Genomic DNA, 22,554 nt, shown 5'->3' with positions numbered 1-22,554 from the left:
ACCATTTTTAATGAATGAGACCCGCATGGACACCGGCTATGCACAACACTGGTAATGGTGTCAGCTCGTATCATCGGCCTGGCGCACGCACCGCCCGAAACTACAAATAATGGACCCCCAACACACACACACACGCACACACACGCACACACACACACACACACACTGCAGCACAGAGGCAAGCGATGCTCGCCAGTCACCCACACAAATTGCAAAAATATCCTGCTGCACATCCGCGCGCAACCATGATTCACTTTCACGCCGCGTGGACAGAAAAAGTCACCGCACAGTTGTAACGATGTCAAAACAATACAAGAATGCACACACACACACACACACACATGCACGCGCGCGTGCACACACACACACAGAGCGGCGCCCCCTCCTCTTATTGCCAGCAGGCTAGTGGGAGACAAAGGGGGAGGGGGTGTTGTGAGGACATGCTGAATGCATGTGAGGTGGGGGTCTTTGTGAAAGAGCGAAGAGGAAGGAGGGGAAGGGGGGAGTGTGCGTGAGGGGGGGGGGGGGGGGGGGGGGTGTTGCACAGTGTTCTATTTCTCATAGACCAACAGCTGCTGCCTTCAGTGCGGAGAGAGAAAAGGAAGAGGGAGGGCTGCACGGCGTGAGGCGGTGCGTGTGCTCAGTGTTTAGGTGAATCTACAGCCCTCTGGCTCACAAGGATAAAGGAGTCCCTCCGAAGACCACGGAGGAGCGCAGCACCAGGAGCTTTTCTACCCCTGCTTCATTCTTCTGCCCCCGCCAGCCGAGCCTGCCGTCGACGTCGGCATCTTTGCGCCTCTTTTTGCTCCGCTTTTGTTCCGCCGCAACCGTCCGCGTCTCACCTCGGTCCGGAAAGGAGGAAGGAAGAGCAGAGGCATCATCTTCCCCTCCTGCACACCCAGCCGGTAAGCAGAACCAGCACTCCCTCTCATTTCCACCTCTCACCATCCCTCCATCATTCGGCACTAATAGCTTCGCGCTGTTGCAAGGGAGGCAGGATCTCCTGGAGGTGGAGGCTGGAGGCTGGAGGATGGACGGCCGAGCGGGGATGCTGTGGGTTAGAGGGGCTGGACCGGTGTGGGACAGGATCCCAGGGTAGAGGCGGATGTGTCAAACCTTCTGCTGTTACACCTCCATCATTTCCATTGACGGACGGTGGCGGACGCGTGAATATTTCAGGTCCGCATCAGCACAAAGAGGGAGGCAGGATGGAAAACCTGAATGGAGGAATGAATGAATGAAGGTTCTGGTGGGTGTGCGGGGACAGATGAGCAGACAGGAAGAGCAGCGCTCTGCAGCTCTTCTTTGTGTGTGCAGGTCAGACGGAAACAAGAGCAGCGGTGCTGTAGCGGGAGAGGCGGATTGATGACAGGGGAAGCGTGGAGAAGGCGAGGGGTGGACGGAGGGGTGTGTGGCTGAAAGATCCGGGGACCCGTCGGCCCCTCTGGGACCTGGTGGGAGGAATTATCTGGGTAATTCACACGGTTCCAACCCCGATCATTGACAAAATTATGTATAAATGGAGAGAAAGCACATTTCATCATGTCAGCATGCTCCTGTAAGGTTACTGATTGAGCCACTTGACTCTAAATATGCAGATTTAAACCCATTTGCATGTGTGAATACACACAACGTTACACTCTCTCTGTGTGTAGATGTTTTTTCCCCCTTCCATGTCGGATGTTACCGTGGCTGCTATGGTATTTACTCCGCTGTTGCTAGGACACTCCCTTTGAACATTTCATCCCAGCCTTTTCATTGGCTCGCCGCGATGATGCAAGATTCCCTCACCCCAAATCTTTCCCGAGCACCCATAGAAACATGCCAATCTGCACTTCCTCTCGCATCCTCCCACCCTTTTGTCTCTCTGTCGCCCTTCTTTTTTTTGTTTCCGTGTATTTCTTTTGCCTTTTTGGCACGCCGCGCCGCTTGAAGGTAGAACACCTGGAGGGGCTGCATCTTAGCATTAGCATCTCCTTCATCTCCTCATGGCAAAGACACACAACTTCCTCTACATCCAACACCTGGTGTGTTGAAGGTGTGGGTAGGGGTGATTGGAGTGTGTGAGGTGGAAACAGGATGGGCCGTGCCGGTCTTATTCGCAGCTTCGGAAGTTAATTGCCACCGCTAGCACCCGAGCCCTCAGCTGTAATGGCGTTTAACAGCCTCCTTCCCCCACAGTTTGCAGCGTGGCCCCAGCTGAGAGCGTCAGGATGAGGAGGATGACTGACAGGAGCGACAGAGATGCTCCGTAGTGTCTCGGTTCGAGCCCGGAAACAGGCTGTCAAAAGCATTCGGAATGGGAGCCGTTTCCCGTCACGTGCGCCGCCTCCCTGTGCCCTCGTTACAAGAGCAGCAGTGATACGACGGGAGATCTCCAGCGAGGAGAAACTTCACGTATTCTTCTAAACGCTCCTGATGGGCTTGACAGATGTTCCCGTCTGTCCGACAGGAACATCTGTCTGTCGCACAGCTGTTCCCAGCTTCAGTGGTGGGATCAGACCGGTCGGCACGCTGGCCTGACATAATCTCATCTCTGGCTGGTAATCTCGTAATTTTTAAAACAGTATTGTCAGGAATTACAGATTATTCCACGGATTTGACATAATCCTGTTAGAGGAGGCCCGTGTGGAAGGAGGGTCGAGGAGCTCCAACATGTTTCGGATTTTTTTTTTTATCACTGATACACATAAACGAATCAGATGTAAATTCAGGGGCAGAATATAAAATATCTGCGTCCAAAAAAAAAAGCCAACCTCCCGAAGCTCCAGCTGGTTGCTTGGCAACCCAGCAGGACTTGTTGTTTTCACATCTTTGTTGGCGAGGAGCTTCCAAACCAAAAGCCGAGAGTCAAACAGGTCCCACAAAACCTTAAATCAACAGGGGTCCAATGTTAGCATCGATAGCACCGCTGGAAATCAGAGAGGAAATCGATGAGCCAGCGCGCTGAAAACGCCGGCGCCGAGCCGAACAACGACCATAAATGTTATAAACGGTGGGCTTGGGCCTCGTCGGCCACCTCAAAGTGTGTCCAGAATTGGTGATCATCGGTTGGTTCCACCGCTGCTGTAAATACCGCGCCTGCTCGGCCATGAGAAGAGGAAGAGGAAGTTGGGTCGTCTTTTTAACTTTAGCGTCTTTGTTCGTCGTGGTGAACGCCAGATCCACCACGGCCGCTCGGGGATGCTGGCAGCCACGCTCGCCTCTGGCGTTTGATCAGCCTTGGGAGACACAGATCTCCGGGTTTCTCCCCGCTCTCGACCGCATGCGGGCTAATTAGTGCAGATTGAGTCGGCGAGGACGCTGCCGCACATCTCGTCCCCTTTGCATCGAAAACAACATGTATAATGAATCACACGCAAACATCCACGATCCAAAGATTCGCACCAGGGATCCGATGACTGCAGCGCGCTCTCATCCCGTGCCAGCCCGGCTCTGTTTCCTCTAGGTGCTGCGATCAGGCCCCTCCCAGTGGGACGCGGGGTAACGCAACGCCGCACCTTCCGCCACGCGAGACTCGCCGTAACCCCACGCCACCGTCAAGGACAGGTTGGCTCCGGCCAGCGAACAAAGCCAGGGTTGCTTCGTCACACTCAGCTGATAGATATAGATTCTGGATCAGGCTGAGGTCAAAGGTCATCCTATTCATTTTAATTATGCTGCGTTCAGTGTCCCTCTTCCACACGTGCAGAGCCGCGCTAAATATGTCCAATAACTATAGTTGTTAGGACCACAACTGGCATATTTCTGTTTATCCGTCATAGAATTTAGAACCGATTAATTATTTAAAAATGGAAAAGTAGCAGAATTGATTTGAATGAATGAATTAAAAAGAAAAGGTTAATTTGAGCTTTTAAAGTTTAGCTGCAGCGCTCATTACTGCAATACACACTATTTTTCAACGACAATCGTCTGTTGACGGCCAATCGGCGTCGTTATTGTCGAGTCGTGCGCGCTGATGTCTCTGTTCGGAGAGCTGCCCTGATGTCTGGCGTCGCCATGGAAGCTCTGACATTGCCAGCGGCAGAAAGTCAATTCCAACCATTCTGCGGCCATTTTTATGTGCAATCACATCTCAGGGGGGATGATGTCATCACTTCATGCTACCTTCAGGACAAAAACCCAGCAGTCTGGATGTCTGCTAACACATGCTAGCAATGCTAAGTATGGAGGCCTGATGCTTGAGGTCCAGGGATTCCCGAGTGTTCAGCCAGTGACGTCATATTGTTCACCATGAGAGGGAATTAATGGAATTGTGCAGCGTGGAACTTCTTTCAGTGAGGGGGGGCTATTATCTGTAACATCATAATAAGGACTGGACCTGCACGAGGGAGGTGATATTACAAATCAAACGCCAGTAAAGATTTCAGATGTGCATAAGTGTGGCTGAGGTGGACGGAGAGCGAGACGGAACACTGACTGTGCTGAGAGCGAAGGAGAGTTGAAGGAGAGAACGACCGTCACGAGGCTCAAGTTCAAACCGCCTTTATGTGCAGCTTTATGGTGCCCCTTTGTCACACACACACGCACACGCGTGCACGCGCATGATAAAATACTACCGCATTCATGTCGCTTCCCCCCAATTAAATTTTATTCTCTTCCCAGTGAATTTCAGATGCTCGCTGCTGGGACGGATCCGAACCAGCGTGTAGGCGGTTGGCCGTGGACAATGAGCGTCTGCGCAGATGTTTACGGCTCCTCTTTGTTTACAGAGAGCAGCGGACACGGATTAAAGGGGGGCGGGGGTCGTATACAGCATCAGATCACGCACAATCGCACATGAGTGGAGCCGTAAAAGTCTACAATGCTAATGCTAATTACCGTCGGAGACCTAACAGGAGCCGTGCGAGCTTCCAGCTGAGAAAATTAAATTCAAAGTCTGCTTTCCCAAAATGTCCCTGAGATGGTCCTTAAATATTAATGACGACACAAGTTCAACGGTGTCTGCAGACGGTAAAACCTTATTCACAGTTTTTACGAACAAACAATTCACTTCTGTGAGAGACAACAGTACCTATGATTGTGATTGTGTGTGTGTGTGTGTGTGTGTGTGTGTGCCCTGAGGCAAACTGGCTGTAACATTCCATCTTCAGTCACTCTTTAGCGATGGTCTGGCTGGGTCTGACGCCGCCACCTCCCATTACTCTCCCACAGCTGGCTCTTTGTCTTGTCTCCTCATTACTCCTTCACCTTTCTCCTGCTCTGTCTCCTTCCTCTCATTAGCCTCGTCTTCCTCTCCCCTCCCCTTCTTCTCCGCTGTCCGGCGTGCGTATTATTATACTTTCTTGTGAATTTGAGCTTTTATATCAGACAAGATCGCCAACGGGCTCAGTGGCGTGGACCGCCTCCCGCCCTCGCCATCTCTTTATGACAGACTCGGAAGATGCTGATGAAGCAAGTGTATTTAAAGAGCAGCCTTGGAAGCGGCGGCCCTCCGCTCCGGGGCCTGATCTTTGGAGACGACACCGATTCATAAATGTCAGTGCTAATATCGGCGTCACCGTTAATACATTGATTGGTTTAGACTGATGCTGCTTTAATGCTGGGCGGACAGGCGATCGCCCCCCAGCTACGCTAAAGGAGGGAGCTCTTGGAGTTAATGCTGATTAAACAAAAATGGAGCCTAACTTCACCTCATTGTCTTAGCCCAAGTATTAACCTCTGCTGACCTCTGCACCCTATCCGTTGGTCGACCTTTGCCCTTTTACTCACAGGAGATCAATAGGCAATAGGTGATTTACTTCCATCAAATCTAAGGAATGGAAATCCTGAAGGAGCCTCCATCCATCCATCCATCCATCCATCCATCCATCCATCCATCCATCCATCCATCCATCCATCCACCCATCCATCCATCCATCCATCCATCCATCCATCCATCCATCCACCCACCTGTCCACATTCAGTCCATTTCCTGGCAACCGTCCATCAACGGCGGCGCCCACGTCTGCACTCTTTCTGATTAGATCGAGGAAGCGGCAGCACACAGGGCACCTTTGGGGGTTCTGATCTTGGGGAAAAAGTGAAACCACGGCTGTTGACGGGTTCCTGCCAGTAAATGTCATAAATGCTGTTTTTGGTGGGTGCTCACATTCAGCAAAGTTTCCAACCACAACACGCAGCCGTTTAAAGACTGAAAAAGCCCGACGATGCCACAAAGTGCAGCGCTGTAAGGCTGCACGGGTTAAAAGTTGAAACAACTGGATATTTCATATGTAAGAACTAAAAAGAAATGGGACTCAAGGCATAAAACTTGAAGAGCACTACTTGCTCCTGCTCCCCAAATGGCCTCTCACTGATGGTGCATTAACATTAGTCCAAAAACAACAATATTTTGCAAAAAAAGGTGACAAAACTGCACAGGAAGTGTGTCAAACGAGAGACACGTGAAGAGTTTTGGCCGTCTCTGATGGTCTTTGTGCATTTTATTGTGTTTTCTCCTCTTTTGTTATGCCCCGTCTTTATCCTAGCATTGCCTGTTAAAACGTAAACTGACAATTTCAGCGTTTCTGCGTTCGCGCACTCCACCGAATTTTATGCTAATTCCTCTTTTCTCCTTGTGTCTTTCTGTCCGCCTCCTTGTCAAGTTGTGGGTGCTGATGCTGTAGCCACTGCGCGGAGCCGAGAAGCCCTGGTTGATGCAGTGAAGTGTTCCGGAGGGATAAACACAACGAAGGTAGGAATGAGCAACGGGGAGTGGCTACAGGTGGGGACGGGAAAAGTCAGTCAGTGTATCCGGGTCTGCAGGAAGATAGACGGATCGCTGTGGGACAGATAGAGGAGCAGATGGAGAAGAGGGAGTTGTGATGCTATTATTGGTGAGTTAACAGAGGCTGGACTTGGCAAAGATGAGCGCAGCTCTTCCTCTGAGTGAATCCACACTGATGGAGCTCCTGGTCCACAACAGGAGGAATTTTTCAGGGAGGGATAAAAGGAAGCTGAGAGGCCTCACTCTGCTGCCAGCCTGCACCAGGGTTGCTTTTCAGACACCACGTGGGAGCCCAATCGTGTCTTTATTAGGACTCAAAGAGCCCCTTGGTTCATTTCCTGCTGCCAGACTACAGATGAGAGCAGCCCAGTTGCGTAAGTGAAGAACTCTGCGCCGCTTTCGCACCGGCCGGCTGCCAAAGATCGTCTGTAGGAGGAGCTGCAGCCGGCAGCTACTGTACGAACTCCCCGATTCATAGAATTCCACGTCTTCACGCTCCGATCTGCACCACGCTGGCCCGGGCTTTTGCTTTCATCCAAGGAAACGTGCGTACGTGCACGCATTGTGCCACTTACTCATTTGCACCTAAGGGCCACCGGCGAGACTGGCGTGACGGAGATGTGCCGTGACAAGACGAGGCCAGAGCAGCGGCGAGAGTGCTGCTGAGTGCCCAAATGGAGAAGTGAGGCAGAAAACAAACAAGAGGGGACTTTTTTTTAAGGAACCCAGTCTGATGTCAGAAAAAAAGGGAGAAAGGGAGTAAAAAATTATATTTAAAAAAAAACCCCAACTTAAACCAGGGGAGGAAAAGGCAAACAGTTGAAGTCAACCCGTTGTTTTCTCAGCCAACAACCACAGGAGGATGCATCCTGTCTCGGAAAAACAACATGCAAAGGGCAGCATGTGTAGAGCGAGTGGGGGAAACCGCAATGTTTGAAATGACAGAAAACGAGAAGTGTGAAGCGGACAAAAATACTCAGAGAGAGAGAAGTTTACACCAGTCGGCGGGGAGAGCGGTCTTCGCTGCATCCCTGGATTCACTCCCAAAGAGACGGAACCTCGGCCCCAGAGACGGAGAACCACCTCCTGACCACCAGGGTAAGAGGCACCAAAATGCTTGATTTCTTCAGTCCCGACGCTTCAGATGGTCGAGCCAGGTTTGAGCCTCGATGCCCGAGTGTGTGTGTGTGTTTTACGCTTCTCATCTTCCGCTGAGACCGTATTACCAGGCCAACGGTAACCTGGCAACCGCCGGCTGAGATCTAGACCGCACGCCGGCTGGATTCAGCCTCCGCGGCCTCCTCAATGTGAATCTGATATTCATGTATTCACGGCGTCCTGTGGTCCTGGAGCAGGAGGCCTGAGTCTGTGTGCATTAAACATACATTACAGTAGGACGACGCTGGTGTGTCCTCAGCACCGCGACCTGAGGAAGGACAGCATTTTCCCTTCCGTGCAAGATGGCAGCGCCTCACCAACATGCACGCGCTGCAGCCCAAACCGCTGTCTGCTAACGTCGCACACCGACAGCCAGGGCGCTGCAGAGGAAGTGAAAGCTGACAGCTGTGTAGATTTTGCCGCGGAAATCCATGCAGTGCTGAGGGGCCGGTGCTCAGTCATTTCTCCGATGTGCCTTCTTGGAATTGGAAGAGTCGGCTGGGGTAGATTGATCACAAGTGACTGATCAAAAACACGAATAGATTGCTAATAGAAACAGATTAAGCTACGTTCCTGCTTCTGTCCTGTTATATTCCGCCCTTCCTGGCGCCTTCATGGAAGGTCTCATGGAGACGTAACCTACCTGCCCGACCGGAGTCTCCACATGAACATCAGTGTGAGAAGCCTAATAAAGAGAGCGTCTTTCCATGTGTCTTTATGGAAAAGCCTGAGGTAGAGAAGATTCTGTGTGGGCAGAGAACAGCACCAGGTTGCTAAGCAGCAAAAAAAAGGACAACACACAGGGCAATTTAGAGCCTCCAATCAACCTAATGTGCATGTTTTTGAGCTGCGGGAGGAAAACTGGAGAAAACCAGCCGAGGAGCATCAAGGAGGTGCAAACCGGAGCCGGAATGGAACCTACGGAGCGACTGAAGCGGCAGGAATGCCGGCATTTTATCTCATACAACATATAGCACGTGTTGTCTTCATCATACACGAAGGCTGCAACGCTGACCCGCTGTTTAATCCCATACAGCTCCCAACGCTGCATTTCATGGAGGCGCTGGCATCCCACTGACGGGCATAAAGAGGTTGTCCTGGATCTATAGCCTGTGGAACATGAAAGGCACGAGGAGACAATTACATTTCAGGTTTTTATTAGGTTACGATAGTAAAATAATTGGATTAAAGGCATTGCTGAGCTCTAGTGAGAGAGCTTAATGATTCAGTTCTGGATTCCGTCCGCCCCCCCACCGATCGATCGAGCATTTGTTGTGCGCGAACCTTCATCAGTGTCATTTACAACCAGGATATCTGACTCAGACATATTGTTAGGACAGAAGGGTGGAGGAGGAGGAGCCAAGAGGGACTCATTATCGGTGCAGATGGGTAAAATAGTAAAAATAAACCCTTTCTGTTCTCCGTGTGCAGGCTGTGTGATTTCAAGCCCGTTTGCCCGGTTCTGGTACTGTATGCGTTCTGTTGTTTCCTCCCGTCCAGGTCGCCAGCCATGGGGAACCTCATTAAGGTCCTTGGCAAGGATTTAGAGAACTGTCCCCATTTTTTCCTGGACTTTGAAAGTAAGTGAGCGGCGGGGTGTGTGCACGTGTCTGTGTGCTTGGGATGCAAAAGAGCACGTGCGTGCGGCAGAGGTGTGCGGTGCTGGGAGGGGTTGGGGGTTGGGGGGGGTAAATCTGGATGGAAATGTGGGTGCGGTTCGTCATTATCAGATGTTCTCTAGTCCCACTCGTAACCGTTAGCTTTTAGCTTAGCGGCGACAAGAGTTCACACTGTTCACGCTCATCTTAATTAAACAAGAATCTGCTCTCGTGGGTCTGGGTTTACCCCCCAAAACACCTTTAATAACTCAGGAGTGGGATTACAGAAGCTCTGTGTCCGTGTTGCCACATTTCACCCAGGACATACTTCCATCACAGCCTCACCCAGGCCCCTCCCCGAGGCCCCCACGCCACGACACCTCCTCATCTCACCGGCCCCACGCACACAAGCAAACACAGGCGCACCACCCCGACACCCGTCCCCTCATCACCCACAAACTTCTCCCCTCTCTCTGTTCCAGGGGGCTCATGGGAAACCTCCTGAAAGTGCTGGCTTGCACCGAACTTGAGCATGGCCCAATAGTTTTCCTTGACTTTGAACGTGAGACCATCCGCTGCTTCTTTTTTTTCCAATTTATTTTTCAGTTACCCCTTTTCTCCGCGTTGCCTTTGCTTTGTTTTCACCCCCATTCCATCAGTCTTAGCTACCCATTGTGTCATCTTTACATCTTTATTTACCCCTCTCTCCCCTCGGCTCTTCTCCTCCTCCTTTTGATTTGGGCTCCAGGCACTGGCATTTGGCTTCATTCTAAAGGAACGTATTCTCAGACGTCACATCTCGGTAGGTGCAGACAGCTGCACAATGTCATGGCGACTTTCCTCCAAAACGATGGAATATTGCTTTGATCTGGTCTTCTGAGGACAGGAAGTGAAGAGAATGCCAGTTTCTGTTGCTCGGGGATGACGGCGCCTCAGAAAAGGCCGACCGTCATCCCTTCACGTCCACTTCTGTACATCTGAGCTCTGCGTGCGAGTGCAAATGTGCGTGCAAGCGAAAAGGGGGCTGGTAAATGACACCACCTCCATCTTTCCTTTCTCTTTTCCCCAGTTGGTGAATTTTAAATTTCCATTTTAGCTCTCGAAATCTTCTGTCACCTACTTTTAAGAGCAAAAAACGCCACCAGAGGTAGACACAAGGCTGGCTCCTCGAGCTAAATGCTAACATACACATGCTAACAAATACAAAAACAAAGATGGACATCATTTAAGCACCATGCTATAATTCCTCAAGTAATTGTGTCAGCTAAGCTCATTTTAGCTCCTCTCTAATTCCTCTTGACGGATCATGAGAGTCTTTCTACCTTCTTCTAGCTGCGCCTGCAGGAAATCATAATAAGTTTATGTAGAAATGTGTATTTAAAAATGCTAAAACAGCCTGATGATCCCAGTGGTCAGTGCTGTGATTTCACTTCCCGGTTGCTAAGTCACCTGATTTTGCAGTCCTGTAGGTCAAATATTTTAGTTCCATTTTCCTACGCCATGGAGGAAGTGGCGACACAGTGTCCATATTTATTCTATATGAATGATGTCAGTCAGACTTGACTTATCAGTTAATGCTATGGTTTGGTGGTTTGTGCTAACTAGCAGCAACATGTGTTGTAGCTGACTGACGCTGCAGTTTTTTTGGGAAGTGACAGAAGGTTTTGCTGCTGAATAAATGAATCATTGTAATTAACATATTTAACATATTCTGCCCTTTTTGAGCTGCCTTTCCCACACGACGCCACGCTTCCTCTTCCTGAGTGTTAAAGAGCGAGAGCTAATTCCTGGCCTTATTGATTCCGCTTCTCATTCACTTAACTTCAAATTGACTGGAATGAGTCAGACTCGTGTCAGGCTGTCCGACCCCTCCACTGATCTTATGCCATCTGCGAGCTCTCCTCAAATCCAGAGACGCAGTCACCTTGGTCACACAGCTCCGGTTTGAAAGCCGAACTAGCGGCATCATGCTAAATGCTAATCACCGTGCTGCGCTTCCTCCGATTGGGAAAGCAAGGCTTCAATTCTGAGGGTGAAATTAATTATAATGAAAATAAGAAAACAGCAGGGACTCTGATTCTAAAGCAGGCAGATTTTTCCTCAATCAGAGGTTTGCAAGATCAGCACAACCTTAAAAACTCAAAACGCATTTAAAACAAACATTCTGCGATTACTCCCTCCGCAGGGACGCAGAAACAATCTGAAGCAATCAGAGCCGAGTGGGCGCTGCCACTCTCACCCTGTACCTGAGTCTCACGTGCAGACTGAAGTCGCGAGTGCAGAAAAACACGTTGGCGACTCGAGGGGATGCGTTCAAATCCCTCCTGCATGCGTGCTGCCGCGCCACATGGGCAAACAAGGCAGAACACTGGGAGGTGCCCTGCAGCAGAATAACACAGCACCTTAATGGGAATGCAGGCAGAGAAGGACGCCCAGAGGTAAACCCCCCCGCTGCTGGTTTGTTTTAACATTTCTCCAAATTGAACCCCAAAGGGGGGCAAAAACAACGTTTACCAGTGCTGAGGGGAGGGGTAGGGAGTGGGAAACAGATGGATCGGGCTCCACCATCAGCTCGATGCGACAATAAATTCCCACGGTGTGAACATCTGAGGCGGTTGTATTTCAAGAATCTGAGACTTTAATCCAAGAATTTCAATCCGCACCGTCCAAATGTTGAAGCGTCGGCCGTAACTTTCCGATCCAAAGAGCTCTCTGAGGGGAATCAACTTGTAGTTTTCTTTATTGGGGGTCACCGTCCCCTCTAATCCAATCTCGCTGTGTGACAGAGCCTGACTCGCTGGTCTCCTCTCCTAATTCCCAATTAGATAATCAAGCCACGAAAACACGATGACACCTTCTTTATCTTTACCGCTAACCTTTTTCCTCCCGTATTCTTCCTCTTTTCAACCCTCCCCATCTCCAAAACATGACCTAACATCACTGCTCTCTCTTCCTTGCTCCTTCCTGTCCGGTCCTTCCCTCTCAGATGCCCAGCCCACCGAGGCAGAGACGGCCGTGTGGAACCAGGTCAGCGCCGTGCTGGAGGAGGCTCATGGGATTCTGGCCGAGCTGCAGTCCTATAACGGGGCGGGCCAGGAGATACGAGAAGTGAGCGCCGCCACCCCCCTCGGACGCGATAAGCAGTCAGAAACTCACATAATTAATTCACGGTGGGGAATTCAGTGGAAGAGGATCAGTGTCGCTGGAAAGAGGGTTGGAAACCTGAGGGGAAACCTAGAATTTGGACTCTAAGTTGTTTTAGAGCCCGGTACCGACAGAAAGGCATGGAAATTGGTTCTGCTTAACCTTTAACAGCAAATCTTCTTCAGATGATGCCCATATTGATGCCGCCAACTCTACAATCAGACTGCAAGCACATTTAAACCCTTTAAAGAAGAGCTACTTAGGCAGATTAGTAAAGTTTATCCCAGTAATCCTTTTTTGTGTGCCTTTAAGGCTGTTTTTTTTAAAAATTGCTGTTTTGAGTGTGCTAAGAAATTCAATCTCACTCGGTTTGTTGTCCAACTGCACTTTCAAATTGAACAAAACAACCTCACCCTGTACAAATCTTGGATGATTTGAGTGCTGTGTCAATCGTAACTCAAGTCAAGTGTTGAATTTTAGATCGTTTCTGCCGAGTAACATCTGCGGTTCCTCCCTCGTCTGCAGGCGATCCAGAACCCAGGTGACCTGGCTCTCCAGGAGAAGGCCTGGAATGCAGTCTGCCCCCTGGTGGCCAAGCTGAAGCGCTTTTATGAGTTCTCCCTCCGACTGGGTGAGGACGGCTCTTACACAGTCGGCATGGTGACATCAGGCGATGCAGCACACTCTGAGGTGCTGGAGGGAAGAGATGAAGGCCGCAGAGGGTCGGGGTTAGGTGGAGGAGGAACATCTACAGGCTCAAATGCTGCATTCTGACAAACCTGCACCAAAGCGTGAAGGTTTGCCGATGTCGTTCGGGTCGGCCCGAGCCGGTTATACGTCAGGGATGCCGAGTGATTACAGAACGGAGACATGTCGCTCCTGAACGGTCAATGCCTTAATGTACCAGCAGTCAGTGAACACATCGCGGGCTGTTCTTCACTATGTGGAGATATTATAATGGCCTCCCCACCATCTACGCAGCATCCTGACCCAGCAGCCAGGCAGCCGTTGCTAGGGAAACTGCGGTACATGATCGTCCAGCAGCGAGAGTGAGAGATGGAGAGAACAGAGAGAGCAAAGTATGAGCTCTCCCGCCTCTGCTCTGCTTTCCAATAACACTTCGATCTCATGGACATCATGTTCTCAGCTTACCAACGAGGCGGGGGGCTAACTAATTATTAATGCTAATGCAACAGCACTAATGCGCCTATATAACGCAGCAGACGCCCTCTTTATCGAGGGACAGAATTCAAACCTCGCCCATTAGCTCAACACAAACTCGACCTTCATTTCGGTTTCACCCGGAGTGGTTTAAAATGTGCAGCGAGCCATCAGACTCATGAATCAGAGCGCCGGACAGGGAACATGAGCTAACATCAGGCGGGGGGGTGTGGGGCTTTTGCTCAGGTCCTTTAGATGAAACACTTCAGCGGTGTATTTATAGAAGAGTCTACATTTTTAATGCAGAGGAAGAGACTCTGGGGACTTGGCTTCTGAGGCAGAGCCATCGCATCGAGGTCCAGCAGCAGTGTCGCAGCCGGGATCAGTGGATCTCTCGATCTCTTGTAGTTGTAGCGGCCGTGATGATGTCTGCTGTGTGGCTGCTGAGAGTGGAGAAAAGGTCACAGAAAGTCGACCGCCTTTCACCGTGACGGATAAAGGTTACGACCTAAGTTGGTCAGTGGGTTAGGGATTCTAAAAGAACTTGTGAGGTTAAGTGTGCTTTTAGATCCGGAACGTCTCCAAGGGGTTGTAGAAGATCTGGATCGTTCCAACGCAACAACCCAATGAAGTCAATGAAAGTGGATATTATCCTTTAGAGACATGCTTTTATTTTGAAATTCATACAGCTGTTATTAATGGTGAAAAAACATGTACAAATAGGCTTTAAGAAACCACAAGCGGTAAATTTTGGATTCTAATACATTTTATCTAATATTAAGAGGTCACAAGGTCACCTGATGTGTTGCTTTCAGTGGCGATGAGCCGCTACACTGACTTCCTGTTTCATACAGGAAGCGTGTTTCATACTGACGAAGCGTGCCACTTCTGTTTTTTGTTGAAAGTAAATGAGTTATTTAGGGTAAACTGGCAAAAGTGACTAAAAACAAAGAGGCTGCCAGGCCGAGACTGAAGCTTTTGGACTGAGCCTCCGTGCAACAGCAGCATACAGATTCCAGCTGCAGCATTAACATGTCAGACACGTCCCTGCAGAGAACGCCCTGCGCAGCCTGCTGGAGGCACTGACCAGCCCGCCGTACGCTCCCATGCAGCACCTGGAGAGAGAGCAAGCGCTGGCTAAACAGTTTGCTGAGATCCTTCATTTCACGCTCAGCTTCGACGAGCTAAAGGTGAGAGGATCCGCCGGTGAAGCTGGAAAAATCCAGTGTTTCTTTTGGGTTGAAAGGCTGAATAAAGCTCTTCCTCCGACGTACAGATGACAAATCCAGCCATTCAGAATGACTTCAGCTACTACAGGAGGACCATAAGCAGGAACAGGCTGAACAACCAGCAGGTGAGGCCTCGGTGAGGCAGTCGCTCACCTCGCCCGAGTCTGTTATTGATATCGCCTGTGTGTCGTCGCGCAGCTGGAAGCAGAGAACGAGGTCAACAATGAGATGGCCAATCGGATGTCCCTGTTCTACGCCGAGGCGACGCCAATGCTGAAGACACTGAGCAACGCCACCACCAAGTTTGTTTCAGAGGTAGAAATCTTTCAGCCTCTAATTAGACGAGCTTCTACACGTTGCTTATGGTCAAAATGTGTCCAAGCTAATAACACCAACCTTTTTCTGGCGCTTGTGAAATATTATCATCGTTCCTGTTGCTTTATCTCAAAGGAAGGATTCCTCCAGCTATGGGCTTTCTTATTATATTTGTTTATTTTTACTCGTTATATGACTCACTGCTCAGTTCGAGCTAAGCTAATGCTTGGTGTAACTGTCAGAAGTCACTTTCGCGGAGCACAAGTCACCTCGTCACATCGGGTTTCTGCAGATTTGACAGGAAGTAGAGGTCACGCTCGCCTCTCAGCAAACTCTGCAGATGTAGTCTAGCGCCCCCTTGTGGTGTTGCCTCTGCTCAATAAAGGCATTTGTCTCTGTTTTTACTTGCGCTTATGTCTCTCTCCTTCTCACAGAATAAGACCTTGCCCATCGAGGACACCACGGACTGCCTCAGCACCATGGCGTGCGTGTGCCGTGTCATGCTGGAGACCCCGTGAGTGCTCCCATTCTGTCGTTCTTCTCATTTTGATAAGATAAGAATTGCGGATGAGTATGGGGCCTTTCAGACTTTCAGTGTCCAGTCCAATAGATGCGAAAACGCTAATTTGTTGAGTGAATTCCTCATCGGTAACTATCAAAGGCGATGGCCAGCGACTGGACCTCCCGCTGACCCCAGAACTGTCTCCTCACAGGGAGTACCGCTGCCGGTTCACCAACACAGACACCATGCTGTTCTGCATGAGGGTGATGGTCGGAGTCATCATCCTCTACGACCACGTCCACCCGGTCGGCGCCTTCGCCAAGACCTCCAAAATCGACGTGAGCGTTCTTGGTTTTGATTTCTGCTCCCCAGAAGTGTATAAATGCACCTGTTTGGGTGGTCCGCTCACCCGTGTCTGGTTATTTCTGTGCTAATCGGTCGTCTGATACCTGCAGATGAAGGGCTGCATCAAGGTGCTGAAGGAGCAGCCGTCCAACAGCGTGGAGGGTCTCCTCAACGCACTGAGGTGGGTGTGAGCGCCTGCGTACCGGCGGCACGGAAACGCCCACATGTCTCACCGTATCTCCCCTCCCTCAAGGTACACGACACGACATCTAAATGATGACAGCACCTCCAAACAAATCAGGGCCCTCCTGCAATGAAGGAGGAGGCGAGGAGGCGAGAGAGCGGAGGAGGAAGAGGAAGAGGAGGAGGAGAGGAACGCCTGAGGCTGATCAACCTGATTGTTTACAACAAACGATGAAAAATCACCCGCGGGTCAATAGAAAACCTGTTGATATTAGGAAGAAGAAAATTATTATATATTGTCAGCCGTCCATCATTCTGTCTCTCATTTTGTAAAGTAAGAAAAGAGAAAAAAAAGCCAAGAAAATATAGATATATATTAAGAACAAGCGGAAAAAATAAAACAAGCAGATGAAAAGAAAGTAGGATTAAAGAGGAAGCTATATTGCAAAATTTAAACAGAAAAATGTAGAGTTTTAACCTAAAGGGGGTTTCTGTTGCAGCAGTAGGCAGACGGGTATTTTGCACACAAACATCTCCCCCCGCCCAGATCCGACCCTAAACCGTCACCTCTCTCCAGCCGACCTCCTTCAGCTGCGCCGATGTCCGGCAGAAACAGGGCGACGCTCGGAGCAACATGATGGAGCCACTCCGGAGGTTTGCTCCTCGCCCCCACGCCCACGGCCGCTGTCGGCGCAGCTGAAGGACGGCGGGGAGGTCGCCGGGAGCCTCGGCCCTCACCTCCACCCGTCCGACCATCCCTGCGTGTTTCCCCGAATTTCTGGCTTTACTTGAACACCCATCCATCCTTTTCTTTCGGTGCTAACATGGTAGGTTTATCACGCCTTGGAATTATTCTTTTTCCCCCTCCCGTGGCGATCACACGTGAGACGCGGTAGGTTTCATGACATCGTCACGCCAGCTTGGAGAAGCGGAGGTGAGGGCCTCTCGGAATCACCGAGACGAGAGCGTGACCACGAAAGGCACAAACAAGAGCTCCTAAAATCCAAATTACAGGGGGATTTTAAAAAGCGTGCTGTACTTTGGATGTCTATAGCCCTAATTTAATTTGATCTTATAATATATTTTCTATACAGGGGTATGTGCACAAACATATTCTGTATAAATATATAGATGGCATGTTGTAAAAGTTCTGACGGAAATGTGTAAATAAGGTGTTTTTATTCATTTTTAATTGTTCAGTGATGCTGAAATTGGGTACGTGTCGTCTCAGAATTACCATGCGTTTGGCTTGGACCATTGGACTTGCCGTAGTCACACTGTAGGTTTTCAGAACTTCAGCTTCATTGTGGCAGAGAGAGAGAGCGAGAGAGAGAACCCTAACATATGAGGGGTGGGTGCGGGGGGAGAGGGGTGGTCCATTTGCTTGTTATTTTGTACATTTTGTGCAACAATAAATTTCATTTCTGACATTCAAACTCCGCTTCTTTGATGGCACGACAGCTGCTTTGATGTTAGTGGTAGACAGCAATGAAAGGAAGTAACATTTACTCAACTGCTGTCTGATTTGAAGGTATAATACTTAAACGGCACTGTTAAGGTTAATTTTGCAATTTTACTCTTTAATAACTTGTTAATATCTCCATATTTATTGGAACTCCACACACGCTCCACACTTAAAGTTATGATTTAAATCTGTATGTGAAAAATAAATTCAGCATTCAAACTTTTAGTCACCTTTACAGTCATTTTAACCATTTTGGTTGGAATTGAGTAAAATTTGGACCAAAATCAAACTCAGGCATGCAACATTAATTGGATCCTGAATGACACTTTGCTGGAGCATTCCAAAAGCAAGAAGGTTATGTTATAATAACTGTAGTTATATGAAAAATAATAGGGAGAGCAACTTGAAAACAACCATGGAAAGAGTTAATAAAACTTCCTCCTGCCAGAAGTTCCTGGTACAAATTATTCTCTTCCTCATTTGTCGTGTGTCCACTTCACCAGTAGGGGGCACTCAAGGACCAACAGTCCAACATAAGCGCGTTGTTTCGGATGAATAAACACTGGATCACCTGTTTCCACCAGGCGAGGAGGACAGATCCAGCTCACCGTAGACTGTCAGAGTCCCTCGGAGTGCCAGTCTTAGTTTAATGTTCATTAGTGGGGTTAAAACATCAAGATGTAGACTGATGCTGAGGATGCAGAGTGAAACAGGACAGGGGCGACACATGACGGGTCAGCAGGTCGATGCTGAACCATCTCACCAGCCCCATGCAACCACGCGTGAACCAAAAGGAACATTTGTAAAAGATAACATGTATATCTTTTACATAACATGATATCTAGAAGTTTGTTTGCCGAGTGTGCGGCTGAGTTTTGGCTCTCGGCCCTAACTGTCGTGTCATTAAAAAAAAGGAACCAACGCCTTATTTACTTCCTCAATGGAAAGCAGAGAAACAGCAGACATTCATTATTACTCACAATCAACAGATTGCTGCCTTACGCATGAAACCAGAAATAAAAGCGCAAACAGGTCTTTCAAAGAGGAAAGTCATTTACAATAAATTTCATAATAAAATAAGACGGTTAAATATGCAAATACAAGCTGTCGGATCCAGAGATATGAGATAGGTGGTTATTTTATTTGTAAATTGTGGCGCAAAATGAGCGCGTAAACACGCCCCTCAAGTTGACCAAACGCTTCCACTATTGACCGTTAACCGCTCAGGGGAGGGAACACCTTTATCAGCAAAACACGAGTGTGTGTGTGTGTCAGAGGTTTCACTCTGGTGCTTCCCCTTGCCTTTCACAGAAGTATGAATTACCACACACCTCTTTCCCCCATTTTACTCCCTCGCTCGCACCCAATTAACGAACGCGTAGCCTCTCAAGGCCGGCGCCACGTCAGCAGACAGACCGCTGAGACCGCCGGACTTGTGTGTATCGACCTGGACGTCCAGGAACACTAATGTTGGCTTCTTTCTGTTTAGACATTTACCAACATCAAATGAAAGAATTGTGGACACTTGACCAACAACACAATTATGGAGAATATTTTAGCCAACTTTGAGACGTACCAGAGATCTTTTTCCCAGAGATCATTACATAAGAGGCATGTACTGTTCTGGACGGCATGATATATTCTCACACCTACTGCAATGTGAAGATTAGACAGAGAGAATCAGAAATATGAGGAATGCTAAAGCCTCTAATGAAGGAATGTGAAAGCTGAGTGCAAAAATCGTAAACACAAAAGAGTCCCCATCCTGCATTGCTGCTTAGTGCTTCGAAGCACGCAACTTCTCCGCAGAATAGGGCCCTTTGTTTCAGGCAGGGTGTGTGAGCACATGTGTGTGCGTGCAGCAGCTGCTTTTGGTCTACATGCCCGTCTTATGTTACGCTGACTTGCATAACATGCTTAAAACATGTGAGACATGTCGGGGAACCTAAAACATGGCCGGGAACCTCGATATTTTAGCTACTCAGGAGGAGTTCATGTGGTTTCAGAAGCATCTTTGTGCAGCAAAGTTATAAAAACATCTGCAGTGCCCTGATGCTAAGGTCACAGAGGTCAAAAGCAGTCAATTTTGGAGATATTCTCAGGCTTTTTGGTGTTAAAATGTCCTCTAAACTCACTAATTACAGACTGAAGCCGCTCGGATCAACTGTAAAACGCTAAAGACGTTCTTCCTTTGGATGTTCTGTGGACAGAAGGGGAACACAGAGGGAACGTCTGTGACCTCCAGCCTGGTGCTGAAAGTGTTAAACGCTGCAGTGTGGGAGGCTCCTGGCCACGCCCACTCTGGGCTCATTTGCATATCGGGCGGGAAGCGCCGTCTCTTTGTTGCCTTGAGTCCAGCCAAAGCCACTCCCACAAAAACGGCGTACCGCGGGAAAATGCTGGCTCCAGCGCCTAAGCCACCAACAATGGAGAAACCCAGACACATGCACACACACACACACACACGGATACTCACCCACCCTCTTTGTCTCCCATGCGGGGCACTGCAGAGCACACACATACACACACGCACCAGGCATTCAGGCCACACTGTGGGTCCATGGCAGGCTGGCACACCCATTTCCTGTCTGACCTTAAAGGTGAAAATAAGTGAGACAAACAGATGAGCAATGGAAGAACAGGCTGATGGGAGAGGGGTGTGTGTGTGTGTGTGTGTGTAAAATAAAGATGAGCGATAACACACATCCAAAGTGTGAGGGGACAATGGTATTTATGTGGCATGCCAGAAGGAGCATGAAGGGGAGTCAGCTTTGTCTAAAATAAGCACGGTACACAGATATGTGCCAACAATGTGTGTGTGTGTGTGTGTGTGTGTGCACTAAGTGTTGCCCTGGGAAAAGAGTTCACTGGGTTGCTGGAAAAACAGGAAGGCATGAGGCATGACATGCTTTGGATTGGGAGGGCAGAAGAAGAAAAGGGGAAAAAGTACCGAGCGGCCCCCGCATTACATAACCAGGCAGGAAATATGCAGCAGAGAGGGAGAGAGACAAGGAGAGAGAGAGAGAGAGCGAGAGGGAGAGGAGAGAGAGAGGGAGAGGAGAGAGAGAGAGAGAGAGGGAGAGAGAGAGAGAGAGAGAGTATAGGAGGACGTGCATCCTTCAGACTTATGACACCTTCCTCAGAGGCTTTTAACATCTCAGCTCTTCACAATTCTGTCGTGCTTCTGCGAAGGCTGGACAGAGACAGAGAGAGAGCTGCCTTAAACTCAGTGAACCCAATTCCCCCCCTCCCCCCCCACACACACACACACACATCAATAAATTATCGTCTACACCCTATACACCCTGGATGGAAACACAAACTCACTGAGAAAACATCTCTGGCCTGGATCAGGCTGCAACACACTCCTGTGTGTAATCCACACAGTTTATAAGAAACACTAGAGCTGATGTGTGTTTAAGGGATAATGAAACACGCAGCCACACACACACTTCTCACATTTAACGCTGCAGATTAAACTTAAGGAAAGCGGCAGCCTGCAGGCTGACCTTTACCCACGCCTCGCCGTCTTTTCCGCGGCAGCAAATAACATTTCTCACATTCTTTGCAAAGTCCTCCGCGTCTGCAAAAGCTTCTAGCGCGAGATTAGGGGACGGTGTGGTGTCTGCCAAGGATCTGGCCTTGCGTTTAATCGCGAATGGAAGAGCCGCCTTGGATGTCGGCGGCGTTTCTGGCCACAGCTGCCGGGCTATCTGATTGGGTGCTCGCAGGTGCGTGCGAGCGGGTTTCTTCTGTCTCGCCGAGGCCAGATGGCAGGGAATGTTTAGTCAAATGGGATTAGAGATTTGGATTAAGTGGACTTCAAATTACCTCTATGCACAGTCACTGGATGACACATTACTCCGACAGAGCGCCCGAGGCGGTGGGGTTCAGCGGCAACGGCGGCACCAAACACGGACAAGGCGGGAGCTGCAACGAAGGGATGCCGGAGCAGCTCTACTGCCCCCTATTGAGCGTCTGTAGCAAGAGTAGACGGAAAATCTCAGATTATTTGAACCATTTTGTTGAAAGTGTGACGTAAACGACCGCATCCCAGATGGCGATCAAAGATGGCCCCTCGTGACGATCAAGCTGACCACTATTCTTCTTTGAGAGCATCTTTCCGAAATCAACGAGACCCCTCAGTCGCGACAAAGTGGGCCAGTCGGTCCTCTAAAGGGAGGATGAACTAATCACGACATGTTTTCAAAATGTGTCTGTTTAACCCCAAAGTCCAAAGGTGCCAGAGAGCAGAGCAAAGCGAGCAGAAATGTACATTTTAAAGGGAAGTTCCCCCTATAGAGGGCCTCACATGAGGGACAGAGTGTGCTGTGTGTACAGAAGGAGAGTTGAAAGAGGCTCACACACACGCTCTCGTCTATATTACAAACAGGGGACTATCAACTGAGACTTCCTCACAGAGGACCATCAAGAGGGGACCTGCAAACACTTAAACACATTCAATCACCCCTGAGTGTGTTTTATTTACCTCTCTCTCTCACACACACACACACCACACACACACACACTCTGAAGCAAGCCAAGCACTTGTATCTAGAGAAGCAGTTCTGTGTGTGGCTCCAGATGCTGGTCTCCCATTTCAAAGCCTTCGCGTTGTGTTGACGCTTTGTGTCTCACCGTCGGTCAGTTACTGACTTCCGTTGTCCAGCGTGCGCGAGCACACGCACACGACAGCAAGCTCGAACTCATGATGATCCACTAGATCTCCATGCACAAATCACTAA

The 22,554-nt window shown here is 49.4% G+C and overlaps 1 protein-coding gene across 5 annotated transcripts; it reads left to right on the top strand.

The window, feature by feature from the left end:
* Positions 1-578: 578 nt before the first annotated feature.
* fam49al (family with sequence similarity 49 member A, like) lies at positions 579-17,780 on the top strand. 5 transcript variants are annotated; one of them, XM_057020151.1, is made up of 12 exons: positions 579-905; positions 6,588-6,676; positions 9,948-10,027; positions 12,452-12,573; positions 13,135-13,240; positions 14,824-14,960; positions 15,047-15,124; positions 15,198-15,314; positions 15,749-15,828; positions 16,028-16,154; positions 16,272-16,342; positions 16,415-17,780. In XM_057020151.1, exons 3-12 carry the CDS (start codon positions 9,955-9,957, stop codon positions 16,476-16,478), a joined length of 975 nt encoding a protein of 324 aa, XP_056876131.1. In that variant the 5' UTR covers positions 579-905; positions 6,588-6,676; positions 9,948-9,954; the 3' UTR covers positions 16,479-17,780. The 5 variants fall into 5 exon arrangements, with proteins under 5 accessions (XP_056876131.1, XP_056876134.1, XP_056876135.1 ...); XM_057020154.1 differs by lacking the exon at positions 9,948-10,027 and adding an exon at positions 9,368-9,447; XM_057020155.1 differs by lacking the exons at positions 579-905; positions 6,588-6,676; positions 9,948-10,027 and adding exons at positions 6,721-7,807; positions 9,368-9,447.
* Positions 17,781-22,554: the final 4,774 nt, after the last annotated feature.

The sequence above is a fragment of the Takifugu flavidus genome, chromosome 21 (genome assembly GCF_003711565.1).
Source record: "Takifugu flavidus isolate HTHZ2018 chromosome 21, ASM371156v2, whole genome shotgun sequence".
In the NCBI taxonomy this organism is placed as follows: domain Eukaryota; kingdom Metazoa; phylum Chordata; class Actinopteri; order Tetraodontiformes; family Tetraodontidae; genus Takifugu; species Takifugu flavidus.
Note: the sequence above shows the minus strand (reverse complement) of the source record. Positions and strands in the feature narration are given on the sequence as shown.

Bases quoted from the DNA above. Each gene is read 5' to 3' on its own strand.
- fam49al (XM_057020151.1), top strand. From the start codon at position 9,955: ATGGGAAACCTCCTGAAAGTGCTGGCTTGCACCGAACTTGAGCATGGC. The intron at 10,028-12,451 runs GTGAGACCATCC...CTTCCCTCTCAG, and splicing joins AGTTTTCCTTGACTTTGAAC to ATGCCCAGCCCACCGAGGCA. The intron at 15,125-15,197 runs GTGAGGCCTCGG...GTCGTCGCGCAG, and splicing joins ACAGGCTGAACAACCAGCAG to CTGGAAGCAGAGAACGAGGT.